The sequence below is a fragment of the Bidens hawaiensis genome, unplaced genomic scaffold, assembly GCF_021521415.1.
Source record: "Bidens hawaiensis isolate Kalapana, Puna unplaced genomic scaffold, B.hawaiensis_p1.1 tig00029878_1, whole genome shotgun sequence".
Classification (NCBI taxonomy): Eukaryota; Viridiplantae; Streptophyta; class Magnoliopsida; order Asterales; family Asteraceae; genus Bidens; species Bidens hawaiensis.
The window spans coordinates 53,191-68,183 of NW_027494959.1; the positions used below are offsets into that span (position 1 = coordinate 53,191).

At 37.1% G+C, this 14,993-nt stretch overlaps 1 protein-coding gene and 1 pseudogene across 1 annotated transcript; one reads left to right on the forward strand and one right to left on the reverse strand.

Annotated features, from left to right (window-relative positions):
* The first annotated feature begins 436 nt into the window (after positions 1-436).
* Positions 437-5,665, forward strand: LOC143579583 (phosphoinositide phospholipase C 2-like). The gene is made up of 9 exons (XM_077062839.1): positions 437-859; positions 1,833-2,029; positions 2,112-2,247; positions 2,331-2,570; positions 3,695-3,915; positions 3,990-4,107; positions 4,177-4,320; positions 4,997-5,083; positions 5,191-5,665. Exons 1-9 carry the CDS (start codon positions 557-559, stop codon positions 5,482-5,484), a joined length of 1,740 nt encoding a protein of 579 aa, XP_076918954.1. The 5' UTR covers positions 437-556; the 3' UTR covers positions 5,485-5,665.
* Positions 5,666-11,726: 6,061 nt separating this feature from the next.
* LOC143579584 (putative serine/threonine-protein kinase-like protein CCR3 pseudogene) lies at positions 11,727-14,353 on the reverse strand (annotated as a pseudogene).
* Between the last annotated feature and the right edge of the window lie 640 nt (positions 14,354-14,993).

A 14,993-nucleotide genomic window follows, 5' to 3' on the forward strand; every position in this document is an offset into this window, starting at 1 on the left:
AAACCCTGACATAAATTAAAAACAAACACAAACTTCTATTTATTTATTAAATAAAATTTTCTCTCTATCTAATAAATAAAAAGATAGTTAACTCAAATTACAATAATTAATTAATTAACAAGATCAAGCCATTAACTAAAACCGGCCCCATCTTTCCGATCCATAACTCGGGTTCAGAAATTAACTCCACATTTTCGACAGAGGAAGGTTTCTCATGACAGTCTTTCTATATGAGTTATTTCTTAAAAGTCAAAATCGTAAACAAAACAAAACATAATGATGGTCTAGGGTGGGCCCGCGTCAATATAGATGGTAATATTAAGGATGGTTTGTTAAGAAAAGTAAATAACAACTAATAAACGTAAATTCAAAAATAATTATGTCGCTAATAATCCCCTTTAAAGTATAAAGCCCCTACCACCGCAGTTGGACCCCTCAGCTGTCCTGCTGTTTTCAACCACCTTCAATAATATTAATAATATTATTATAAAACCAATCACTACAGCAATCACACCTTCAACAAACGCATCATCTTCTTCTTCTCAAACTCTTTGCAATGTCCAAACAGACCTACAAAGTATGCTTCTGTTTCCGGCGTCGGTTCCGGCTGGCCGCCACGGAAGCGCCGCCGCAGATCAAGGAGTTGTTCGAGCAGTACTCGGAGAACGGGATCATGACGGTGGATCAGCTTCACCGGTTCCTGGTTCATGTTCAGAAGCAGGAGAATGCTACAGTGGAAGATGCTCAGGCGATTATGCATAACACCGCGCATATTTTTCACCGCAAGGGGTTTAATCTTGAGACGTTCTTTAAGTACTTGTTTGGTGATTCTAATCCGGCTATTGATGTTGATCGTAAGGTAATTGAGTGGGTTTGTTCATTTGTTGTGAGTTATAAAGTTAAACCTCCAAGTTTCCAGAATTGGAAGTGTGACATGACGTCACTTTTGGTATTTACAAAATTACCGAAATTGGTTCATTTATAAGCAAGGCAGAGACAATATTTAGATTATAATTTCATTGCAATGATCAACACAGGCTCCTCTTTTTTCATATAACTTACCCTTTTTCTACGCACATTTTTGTCATGGTTATGGAAGAATCCACTGTTATCAAACTCCTCCATGTAGGTTCTAGACGGGCTTTATATTGGTAAACTCCGGTCAAACTATTTTAGTTTAAAGTTAACAATTTACCAATTTATTTACCGTAATTAATGATAATCTTAATTTTAACTTTAAGTAGCAAAACTAACAACCAAATTAAAGATTAAGTTTATTACCAGTTTTAACTACTTAAAATGGGTTATAGGAGGGAAATTAAGGATGAGAAGGCACCAAAGAATAAGATGTGCAGTTAATTTATTCTTTTATTAGGTTGAGGATTTATACATGTTTATAATTATTTTTATATATTCATTTAGTTATAATATAACATACGCTATTTAGTTATTTTTATCATGATTTTAGGCATAACATTAAATAACATGCTCGTTTAGGCTCTCAAGCTGGCTCGAGTTCGATAAGTGATGCTCAGGCTCGGACTTGGGCTTGTTTACAAGCTTATTTTTAGGCTCGAGCTCGTTTAAGCTCAGCTCTATTCAAGCTATTTTTGCGAGTCGATCTCGAGTAGCTCACGAGCGGCTTGGCTTGTTTATTATAAACCTCAACTGATATATCCTAACATGAAATCGATTGTCCAGATTATGGTTATGAGCCATAATCCCATAACACATCTTGAACCATTTGTAAATAATTTTGAATACAACTCATATACTTGCTTGCCATTAAACAATAACTGAAAGAATGTAATATGATCTCTGTTATGTATCAGGTTCATCATGATATGAATCTTCCATTGTCTCACTATTTCATATTCACTGGTCACAACTCCTATCTTACCGGGAATCAACTGAGCAGTGATTGTAGCGATGTCCCCATAATTCAAGCACTGGAGAAAGGTGTTCGAGTCATTGAGCTAGATATATGGCCTAACTCAACCAAGGATGATGTTGATGTTCTTCATGGAAGGTATGGAAATAACAATAATGTTGCAAAAAAAAATGATTTACCAGACGATCAATTCTCATGAATTCTTGATCATGTTGTGTAGAACATTAACCACTCCGGTTCAACTGATTAAGTGTTTAAAGTCTATCAAGAATCATGCTTTTGTTGCATCTGAGTACCCTATAGTTATTACTCTTGAAGATCACCTTACTACTGATCTTCAGGCTAAAGTGGCTAAAGTGAGTAACTTTGCCTTATTGAGGACTTGAATTGATTCACTAAAAGATTTACATGATTTGATTTGTTTCCTTAATGATTGTAGATGGTTACTGAAACATTTGGAGACATGCTGTTTGCTCCCAGTGCAGAAACTTTAGCGGAATTCCCGTCACCTGAATCGTTAAAAAAAAGGATTATTATATCTACTAAACCGCCTAAAGAGTATCTAAAAGCTAAAGAAGGTAAGATAAGTGGTAACGGTTCACAGAAAGAGAATGACTCATCAGAAGCTTGGGGTGGTGAAATTTCCAGCTTCAATTCCAAGAGTGCTGCTAATTTTCAGGTACTTAACAACCATAATTTGTTGAATACAAGGTGGGCCCCATGCTATCTGAGGTGTGCATGGGTCGGTTTTGAACACAAACCAAACCAAAAACCAAAAATTCGGTTTTTGAGATTTTAATAACCGTTTGGTTTCCGTTTTTTCGGTTTTGCCGTTTGTGCCAAAAAAAAGACCCAAAATAATGAATATGGGCTTAAATCTTTTTGCTAATTAATAATTAATTGATTATTATACATTTGGGCAAAAATAATTGGGTCAAACTATTTGTTAAGTTTTATATGTGACTTAAAATCTATAAATAAAATCAAAATGCATAAACTCGGTTCCTTATTTTCAGTTTTAGTTGCATGCAAAACTGAAACCAAACGGAAAGTTTGGTTTTTATGAAAACATAAAACCAAACAGTTGGTTTTTCTTTGTTTTCGGTTTTTTCCGTTACGGATCGGTTTTCTTGGTTTCATGAGCACCTCTACATTTGACTATCTTCTTGCAAGTAGGGGTGTGCACGGGTTGGTTTGGGTCAGTTTTGGGCTAAAATCGAACCAAAAACTGAAATTTTTGTCTTAATTTTTGAAAACTCTTTTAAGTTCATTTTTTTTTTCTTGGGGGGTTTTTGTGTTCGCTTTTTGTGTTTCAGTTTTGCCATTTAGTCTTGAAATCTTTTGGGGGAAATATATTTTTGGCCCAAATCTTTTTGTTTGTTAATAATAACTGATTAATATACATTTGGGCTAAAGTAGTTGGGTCAAACTATTTTTTAAATTCTTATAAAAGTACTTAAAATTCAAACTAAAAAAAAATGAAATTCATAAGTTGGTTCGGGCCAGTTTTTCCAGATCTAATTACATGCAAAACCGAATCTGAACTAAAAGTATAGTATTTTCAAAAACGTAAAACCAAAATCTTGGTATCTTGGTTTTTGTTTGGGTTTGGTTATTCTGATTTGGTTGTTCGGTTACGGATCCGTTTTGTTGGTTTTAACTACATGCAAAGCCGAAACCAAACAGAAATTTCAGTTTTTACGAAACATAAAATCTAACCGTTGGTTTTTGTTTGGGTTCAGTTTTTTCGGTTCGGTTTTTTCAGTTTCATGCACGCCCCTACATCTGACTATTGTCTTGCAGGTCCAGCAGGATGAGTTGGAAGAAGAAGAGGAAGAAGAGGAGGATCTTCAGGATGACCATTGTGCCCCTGAATACAGGAATTTAATTGCTATTCATGCTGGAAAAGGGAAGGGCGGTTTAGACGATTGGCTTAGAGTTGACCCTGATAAAGTCAGACGTCTTAGTTTAAGTGAGCAAGAGCTTGAAAAAGCAGCAAAAACTCATGGGCCACAAATTGTCAAGTTAATATCTGAATTCCATAAATGCTTTCTATTTTATTCACAAATAATATATGCTAAGAGTTAACGTGCTCTAGGTTCACTCAGAGGAATATTCTGAGAGTATATCCTAAGGGGATACGGTTCGACTCGTCTAATTACAACCCGTTGATTGGGTGGATGCATGGAGCTCAAATGGTGGCATTTAATATGCAGGTTAGATGTCTAGTAATCCAAAGTTTGGACTGTTAACCGGAATCTTCTAACGGAATCTTTTGTTTGCAGGGGTATGGAAGATCACTTTGGGTGATGCAAGGAATGTTTAAGGCCAATGGTGGTTGTGGATATGTTAGGAAACCTGATATCTTGATGGAAAAAGGTTCCATCTTTGATCCTAGAGTTACATTGCCTGTCAAAACGACACTCAAGGTAAATATCATCATTTTACTACTTATAGCTTTACGCAAGCTATCACTACTATTATATAATATCGTTTTCCTCCCTCGCGCGTGCATCATTTTTGTTTGTGGGTCCTTGCATTTACATTTCTCACTACAAGTCACAGATTGGCAATATTAAATTAAGGGTGCTAAACGGGTCACGTTCGTCCAACTTGACACGAACCTGAAAATCGTGTCAAATGTATGAACAGAACCAAAACGCGTCACAGATATTTACAAATTGATACTAACACAACCCATTTAATCCGAATTTTTTTTCCTTTTTTGCAAATTATACTCTAAAATTACAATTTTTCAACAAAAACTACAAAGACATATAGAGTTTACATTTTTAATTAAAAAAGTTCATGTCATTTCTCTTTAAAGTTCAAATATTGGCATAAAATACCGGACCTATTAAATTTTGTGACAAAAACACATCTAAGAAAGCAGAACATATATGGTTAAACGGGTCTAACTTGAACTTGTGAACTCGCCGGGTTGACACGAACTCAACTGTTCAGCTAAACTGGTTTGTGGGCCCGACTCCAGCCTGCTCTTACTAAAGCCAAACATGCAAATATCGTGTTAGGTTTGTCTACCTCTATGTTAAATGACCGTAATGAGTGGAGTTTAAATTTAAAATGTTTCTTGTTGCCTCTTAGGTAACCGTTTACATGGGTGATGGATGGTATTATGATTTCCCACACACGCATTTTGATGCATACTCGCCTCCAGATTTCTACACAAGGGTAAGCCACTTTATGTAATAACAGTCAAATGCTGACCTTTTACTCTCAGTGTTTCGGGTCAACCCAACTCGTCTTGATTTACAAAAACATAACATTTTGGAATGCAGGTTGGAATTGCTGGAGTAACTGCTGACACAATAATGAAAAGAACAAAAGCAATTGAGGACAACTGGATTCCAGCATGGAACGAAGAATTTGAATTCCCATTAACGGTCCCGGAACTCGCTGTCCTCCGAATTGAAGTTCACGAGTATGACATGTCAGAAAAGGATGACTTTGGTGGTCAAGCATGCCTACCGATTTCAGAGCTGCGCAAAGGCATTCGAGCTGTTCCACTGTACAGCCAAAAAGGCGAAAAGTACAGCTCGGTTAAGCTACTTATGCATTTTGACTTTGTGTAGGTAGTTTCTTCTGTCATTTGTTGTTTGTTGGAAGGTTGGTGAAGTCTTGTTGTGTGTATATGTATGTTATTTGTTGAAGTGGATTGTATGTGAATGTGAATATTTATGAGGAGTCGTGCACAAACTAATGAGAATGTTTTTTGAAGTGAAGTTCGATGTGTAGTGTATTAGTGTGTTCTAAGACCATGTGTACCGCTAGCGTTGTGGCTAGCGTTTTGGGTGAAAACGCTGGGGGTACACCGCCCCCCTGCGTTATGATAAATTTTTTTTTTGGTGCGTTGTATACAAAACGCGCATGGTGGCACAGAAATCAAAAAAACTAGCCGTTGGAGCCGTTGAGATTTAAATATATATATATATATATATATTATATTTATACTATATAAACAAACCAAACTCATTTTTTTTAACACACTCCTACTTCTATACCAATTTATATCTTTTACACAAATATTTCTACCAAAATGTTTCCAAACAACAACCAAAATATTCTCGGTTTCGGCCAATATGCCTGTCAAGGCAACCAAAATCCACAACCGAACCAATCTACCGCCCCGACGCCAACCGTACCCGTCCCGCAAATGTATGACCCACAAATGGCCGGGTACATTGCACGGCGCCACGTGGAAGTTTAATGTAATTTTTAATTTAGTTTAATGTATTTTTTTATTTGGAAGTTTAATGTAATTTTTAATTATATGTTAATTTATTTAAATGATTTAGTATTTAAAAAAAATAAAATTAATAATGACTGGGCGCCACGTGGCGCATAACCTCTGGTAATGGAGAGTTATGACTACAGCCTATTTTTGTACAAAATCATAACTCTGACTGGGCGCCACGTGGCGCATAACCCCTGATAGTGGAGCTTTATGGTCTAAAGATCTATGTTATTGTGTGTATACCTTTTCTATGTAACAAGGTGTTCACGGTCTGGTTTTAATAAAAGTTGATTTGAACCACTGACTATGGTTTTGGGTTAGCAGAACAGACGTATATGGTTCATTTTGATAGTTTGAACGAGTTACTTTTTTCTTTTTCTAAACTGTTACTTGTTTAATAACTTCTTTGAAATAATAAAGAGAGTTTATATGAAAATATATAAAAACAAATAGTTAAATGTTAAAAGTTGGCAGTGTGTTCGGTTTGCATGGTCGGTTTTAAATTAGAAATTGTTGTTAGAACTGTTAAATTGTCAAACTGTTAAAACGAACCATCTAACCGAGTGATTTATATCGATTTGGATTTTTAAAATTTTATCAGTTTATGTTTATAATGTTTAATAATATTAATGACTATATTAGGCTGGCATTGATAATTAGCCATAAGCAATACTAGGTGGCTGGTATTAGGTATAGGTGGTTGGGAGTGGTTGGCAGGTTATGGTAAAATATATAGTTTATTATTTATTCATTCCAGATGTTAGTTGTTACCAGAATTTAAATAACTTATCAAATGCTTTGTAAATATAGAGATAGGTCATAGGTGGCGTCCTATTAGCACATCAAATTAGAGAAATGTATTGGTACATTTGATGATAAATTCTGCCAAATATAAAATAAGTTGTATAAGAAATTCTGAGATTGATGATTTAGAGGGGTGAACAATTTTGTTGTTATTTCTAAAAGTTTTATAATAATAATAATATGATTTACAAGTAAAAGAACAAAAAACTTTTAGGTGTTCGGTAATTATAGTGAATGTTAACGAATATACTATATGGTTAATTTTCATAACGCAATCGAGAGTCTTCTTTACTACAAAAAAACTGTCACTCTTGAGTTGTTAAGAGAACGATATTATGACATTACACATGGATGTTAAATGAATGATTATGATAATACTCACAACGTCGAATATTCCTTCTCTTGAATATTCTAATACAATTCTAATATATTGCCAATGTCAAGATTCAAGAACAATAATTTTTTTTTTTGCCATAATTAATTTTCTTTTATACATAGAAACATAGATATTACATCAACATAGTAGGTAGGCGGGCAACAAGCTACGCCGCCATTCCTTTCTGAATTGTAAACCCTAATCTGCTAAAGACATACCCCTGCCCCTTTGGAGTTGACATATTGCTATCACAACCCGTTGGACCATGGTTAGGAAACGGATAGCTTCCAGTGCCAAGGAGCCAAAGGTATCAAAAGCCAAAAGGACAAAAACATGTTGGTTCTCTTCGCAGGCTTTAGCATGATTCTCCACCTTTTTCGTTTCAGCCCTTTTCATTGCTTGCCCAGCTACAAACCCATTATCCCTCAAACCAGCTAAAGGAGATACTCCTGTGAGGTCAACACAAGCGTGTTTTCCCCCGGCCCAACCAAAGACGAGCAAATCTGCCGTCGTAGAGTGGATCTCCCTTCCGTGGGGTCTGTAAGGAAGTTTACGGGGGCTTCCTTTTTAGCTGATATCCTAGCTCGCCTTAAGATGTCCCAAAGAACGTCCCGCACCCAATCATGTCGGTATTTGAACCCAGACATCTCCTTGCAATGAACCGCATGCTCTCCGAATGTATCCAGGCAAGCCTTACGGCAGATCGGACATGTTTCGTCTTCTAGGTACATTGGGACCATCAAACGGTACTTAAGAATGGCCCTATACTCGACCGCAGACATGCTTTGGCCCAAGCCATCAATCGGGATAACGGTCAGAAAATCTTGGGCATGAGGACCTTGTAAGCATTCAATAACCGCCTTCTGTCGGGGGGACAATCCAAAAACTTCTCCCAAGCTCTGAGCGATTTTGCCAAAAAGGGCATTCGCCAAAGTTTTTTGAGGCTTTGGTGGGGCGGTGTCCTTATTAGAGAAACCGCCAATGTCAAAGTCTGGGAGAGTGCCATTTAGGCGTTCCAGGGCCTGCACGTATTCTGAGTCCAGGTCGACAACTCCGCTATTCCTTAAGATGTGATTCTGTAGCTTCCAAGACTGATCCCTCGACGCTACAAAAGCGTAAACCCCAACATCATGAGCCGACAGAAGGCCTAAACCCCCCAAGCGCATCGGTAAAGATGCAAGTCGCCACTGAAGATCACCAAAGAACGGGCCTCCACATACAACTATGTCTTCGATGGCTTCTCGAAGCCTCTTATCAAAACATGATACCGCATCATCCATCATATGGGGGTGGCATGTTCGTAACCCAAAAAGCAACTTAGCAACCCCCATGCAAGACCTAAGCAGGAGGAGTTCGATCTGGGGATCCCTAAGGCAAGGTAAGAATTTCATAAGATCAACCGCACGAGATGCTCTCCGCCTCGCCAACTCCTTAATAAAGTAGGGATCTCGACTAACAGCCCCTCCAAGGAGCTTTACCCCTCTCTCTGGTCTACCAATCCCACTAAGGAAAAGCCCATCTTTAACTTTCACTCCATTACACGCTGGCCAAAAAACCTCGGTTTTCTTAATTTTAAGTTGAAGCCCCAATGATGGCCCTTCCGAGCTTATAATGTCCAGGGCTTTAGCGACTTCGTTGGCACCACCAATAATAGTCCCATCATCCAAGTACCAAGCATGAAATGAGATGTTACAGTCATTTTGTACCCGGAGAACAAGAGGGTGTAATGCTAAGGCAAAGAGAAAGGGCCCAAAAGGGTCTCACTGCTGAACAATAATCAAACCGTAAAACCAATTTTTTTCTCCTTCTACTAATTAACTGAAAAATATAAGAAAATGATTTACTTAACCTAAAATTCATATAAATCAATACACTTTACAAGTTATTCGGTTTGATTTTTTATTTTGAATATCTTATACACAACGAATGAAAACGCAACATTCAATACAAGATTACATCATCTTCCTTATATTAGACCTTCTATCCACAGGCTCACCCGCGAGGTTTTCTATCTTTTTCGCATCTAGCCTATTAACCAAACTAATGAATTTGATAGGTATCACACTATTAAATCCTATAATACAAGTATAACTAAACTCCTTAACCGAACACCCTTAAATGTGAACCAAACATCTAATAACTACCTAATGTGATGAATAAAAATAAAGGCTTTTAAGTTGACTTAGATAACTTTATGTTGATTTTCTTTTTACCAAATTTAAGTCACTGTCGTGTTTGGTATGAGTTGATTAATTCATGTTCAGTCAAGTTCGTGTTTCATGACAACTCATTTTCTAACAAAGTGTACGTTGATTTGGGTTTTAACTTCATTGGGTGGATCAATATCTTCTATTTTAAAATTTTAGCAAGCTAAGCATAAATGGAATGCAACTCGATCAAACCGAATTGAAATCTATAATCAATCAAGGACGAACTGATATTGCTTAACAAGACGTAAATGCACACGATGAATTTCGATTAAATAACTCCCAATCTTATAGCCGGGAAGTATAACTCTAAGACCGATTACAAACTCATAACCATAATCACAACTCTAATTAGGTTAAATAAACATCACCCTATACAATTAGAGATGGAGTCGAGCTCCAAATTAAATGATAAATAAAACTCACATGTAAATCTATTAATCTAATTAGCTATCATAAATTAAATACAACTCATTTAATTTATCCCTAATTGATTTAATTAGTTATCCCAATTCCAAAACTCGAAACCGGCCTAAACTACCTCACCAACCCGAAGATGGGAAGTAAACCCAATAGGCCAACACTAATGCATATTATACATTGTACATGGAAATTATATACATGTATTTGTATTGATATAAGGTTAAATGCATATTTTATACATACAAAGATTTTTTTTCTCACCTCAAAATTTCAATGGAAAATAAAATATAAGCTATTAATTTATTTTTTACCATCCTAATTTGGTTTACACATAAAGCAAGTGAATTAAGCTTTTATACTATTTTGTATTAACCATTTTAAGTTCTACAAAGTCTAGGGGTGTTCACGGTTTGGTTTCAAATCGTGAAACCGTCCAAACCGGTCATCGGTTTGGTTTCACGGTTGGTTTTTTTTGTTAACTTTTGGTCGGTCGGTTTCAAAAGTTTTAAACCGTAGTGAACGGTTTGATTTGCGGTTTATATCGCAAACCGGCCATAAAAACCGGACCGGACCGTAATAGATAGCTATCTATGCTTATGTTCATACAGTGAACTAGGATGATCATATATTCATATTTGGTTAACTAAACGCAAATGGGTTTAATTGAAGTGCTAAGTAGGCTGTTCATTTAAACCGATGAGTAAATATAACGTGACTATGAGTCATTCGAAGTCCCTGTTAAAATTTTTTTGATACAACAAAAGCCTTTTTAGCATAATTAGTTATAACTTATAATGCTTTTCATGTTTCGAAAGAACATATTCAAATCAGATAATGTCTTTCGGTTATAATTACTACTAGTTTTGACGAAACACATTGTAAATAAAGGTCAGTCAAACTAGTTGACCCAAGTCTTCCCATATTGGTTTCTTGTTCAACATATTTTGGCCCTATTTAGTTTCATATCGTGTTTGTGTCGGTTTTATTCATGTCTCATTGAAATCGTGTTTTGCATACAATAATTGTGAACTATTGAAAGAAAATATCCATTAAAAAAATGATGTTTTTTTTAGTTTGAATTTGGGTTGCCCGTCAAACACTTCTATATCAATGTGAGATTCGATGTTGGTCTTTTATTGGTGTTCGTAAGCATAGAAGAGGTCAAATGTCACCCAATTATAACCGTTTCATTTCCTCAATTCAATTTCTATATGTTCAAAATCAAAGGAACTCAATGGACCCAAAGAAATTGAAATAAATAAATAAATAATAACGAGCAGAAAATTCAAAGCATATTGTAAACTAAATGCATATGTGGGGATGTTTCAGTTTGAAAGTATATAGTATATAGATAACTTGTATTGTCATCATTAACATGTAGGAATGATAAAATCATCACTTGTCCGCTTTGATACATTTTTTATGCTAGTTACCAATCAGAATGCTCATATAAAAATATTAAAATACGTATGTTAACATTTTTTTAATTTAAAAAATTTCCAGTTTCTAAAAACTTCGGCATACTATTTATAATATATATTTTTCAAATTATATAAAATATTATTTGATTTCGATATGGATACAAGTTCAAACCATGTACAAGAATCACCCAATATCATTAACGTCTCAAGTCTTAAAAACTTTTAAAACTAATCTCATACCTAAAAACAGTTTCACATCTTTTGTGTTTCAAGTTTTCTCTCCAACTTATTTTTCATGTGTTTGTTTTCTTGCTTCCTTGCAGATAAATTTTGATGATTTATAATATCTAAACAAACACAAGAACTGCAAAAGCAAATAAATCCTGATTTATTTCATTTGAGGATCTTGATTATCCTTGCTTTCCACAATCACATCCTCCAAAAAAAATGTCAGTTGCAAAATGTTTGATCCAACATATTTACGCTTTTACAAAATATACCCAAATTCCCAAACATCCCCATAAAAATAAACCAAATGAACACAAATTAGAAACTCAATCAGACAAACCACTAGAAACACTACCATAACCATCACTAATTAGCCCCAAAGCCCTCTCCAAATTAGCAACAATATCACTCATCATCGGCCGATAATTACCCTCCACGTTCACACAATGCAACGCGGTATATGCCATCAACTCAACCGCCTCCACCTCGTTCGCCTCAGGTGGCCCGGCCCGTTTATCCAATATCTTCGCCAAATCCCCTGCCATTATTATTGGAACCGCATAATCCACCAAACTAATCGGTGCACCACCGTTAACTTCCTCACTTTTAAATATTGCTCTTCTACCCGTTAAAAGCTCTAACAACACGACTCCAAGACCATATACATCACTCTTTGCGGTTAGCACATTGAGCCCATAATATTCCGGGTCAATGTAGCCAACGGTCCCTACAGCTTTTGTATGTCTGTATTCCTGATCGGACAATGGGCCCATTAATGATAACCCAAAATCAGAAACCCGAGCAACCCAGTTCGCGTCTAGCAAAATGTTGGATGATTTGATGTCTCGGTGAATTATAGGCGGGACTGCATAGTTATGAAGGTATTCTATACCTCTTGCAGCATCTAAAGCAATCTTGATCCTCATTTTCCAAGAATTTATAAGGCTGCTACTTTTTTCGGTGTTGGTTTCATTATGCAAATGATCAAAAAGAGCTCCGTTTTTCATGTAATCATAAACCAAAAGACGTTCATCGCGTTCTTGGCAATAGCCCACGAGTCTAACCAAGTGTTTATGGTTAAGTCTAGACAGAAACGCGAGTTCTGAATAAAACGCGCTTTCTTTTTCTTGTAGTTTCTTGTTTTTATCACTTATTTCGCCTCGTTTAATCGCGACCTCACGACCATCTAACAGTTTACCTCTATAAACAATGCCAAAACTCCCTGCACCGATCTTGTATTCCGGTGAGAAATTGTCAGTGGCAAGAGCCAGATCAGCGAACGTAAACTCCTCTTCTTTATCCGCTTGTTTCGAAGACGGCCCGCTTCTCTGTCTCCTAAAACCTCTCGACAGCTGCCGCCTGATCGTAGCCGACCTCGAAACCGGACTACCATTTTTATTAGGCGAACCGTTGCGGTTAGAGCCATTAACCGTCGGCTGCACAGAGTTATGTATCTTCTTCTTACCAAAACAAACACCAGTCCATAAACAATAAACCACGGTACAAATACCCGCAACCGCCCCTACTGATCCCACAATGGCAAATGCCAACAAACCTCTAGTCAACCGTTTCGACCTTACAACCCTCGGCGGCAATGACACCGGCGGCGGCACCAGTTCTGGAACCGGTGGAACCAAATTAGTCAAATCACAAGGTCTGCAAATAGACCCATAACCCGAACAAAGCATATCAGACTGAGGATAAATCCCACAACTACATTCTGATTCTGATCTAACACAAGGACCCGGAAGAATCGTACTCAACGGAAGCTCGAACCCTACTGGATTCGAACCATTCCGAATCCACCCGTCTCCCCAACACATAACGCTAAAATTACGACTAGTCAATCCACAAGTGAAATCCAATCCAGCAACAAGAGTTTCAAAGGAGATACCACCTGTATAATTATCAACACCACCACCACTACCACCACCCCAACAGACTACAGTATTATTCAATCTTCTCAATGCACACGTGTGATTTGCACCAAGTGCAAGTGCATTAAACTCAAAAGGTAAATGATTAGGCACATTAATCTGCCCATAATCATTATTACCTTTACATATTACAAACCCAGTAACGTTAACCCCACACACGTGACTACCACCGGATACAATACTTAACAAACTTATATTATTAAACTGAGCTTGAATCGCACGTGCGAGAGATAAATTATCTCCAAAACATATTATTCCGACGGTGTCGTTTTGCCTAATGCCGCAACTAAACCCTATCCCGCCGGAAACTGACCGGAAAGTGTAGCTTTGTGACGGAAACGGGTCGGAGGTCCGCCAACAGATGAGATTCGGGTTCCGGTTACTCGTAATAGCGCATATTTGAGTGCTGCCGATGGTTAATTGACGTAAGGTTACGGTTTTGTTGTAGTAGAGACGTCTTGGGGTTAGGGTTTGGTTCCAGCAGAGTAAGGTGGATCCGCCGGACCTAATGCCGCAGAAGACGTCACGGCCGCCGGAGATTGACTCGAAGGAGATGTTGTCGAAGACTGGATAGACTTGTCCGTTACGCCAGCATTGGATGCGTTGACTGGGTTGACCGGCGACGATGCCGCAGACGGTGGGGGTGTTGCCGTCGTAGGTGACGGAGACGGTGGTGGCGGAGCCGCCGAGGGCGGTGGCTGGTGAAATGATGGAGGATATGAATATGAGTATAATTGCTCCGGCGAGGAAGAGTGACGTCATGGTGAGTGAATGTCGCCGGAGGTCATCGGAAATGTGACCGGAGAGAGTGAGGGTGAGGTGGGAAAGCACTTGGGGTATGGAATTGGAATGTATAGGATTGGGTGGTTGACTTGTAGCTCTTTTAGTAACTTGTGTCTAGTTTTCATATTTAAGTTAGCATTCAAAAAGTTATTGGTGGGGTTGGATGGCATATGTTAAGGGAAAAAGCGATCGGCCTTCTGGTTTAATGGCATGAGAGTGATGGTTAAAACTTGAGATTTTTGAGGTTTTAACTTCGAAACCTGACTTAAAAGACTTTTCTCATAGTAGTGAGTTTCCTACTCAATGGTGTTCTTGAGTAAATTAGGGTTGGAGTGCCAAAATCAGTATAATATGTTTATATCACGTCTTAAAAAAGCTTACTTAAGTATTGGGGTTGGATCCAAACGAGATTCAAAAAAGAAAAAAAAAAGAGTTTTAAGTGAAAAAGAGGATTTAAGTTAGTGAATAAAATTCTTTAAATAGACTAGTCAAATGCGATGTATGAAAAATTCTTTAATTTTGTTCTCATAATAGTTTGTATATTTTGTTTATCGTGTACTTGTAAATTATATTAAATTAAAAAACTATTGTTATACTATATAAGTATAAACTATTAGAATTCAGGAGACTAATCAAACTCGATGTATGAAAAACTTTATACTCGAACT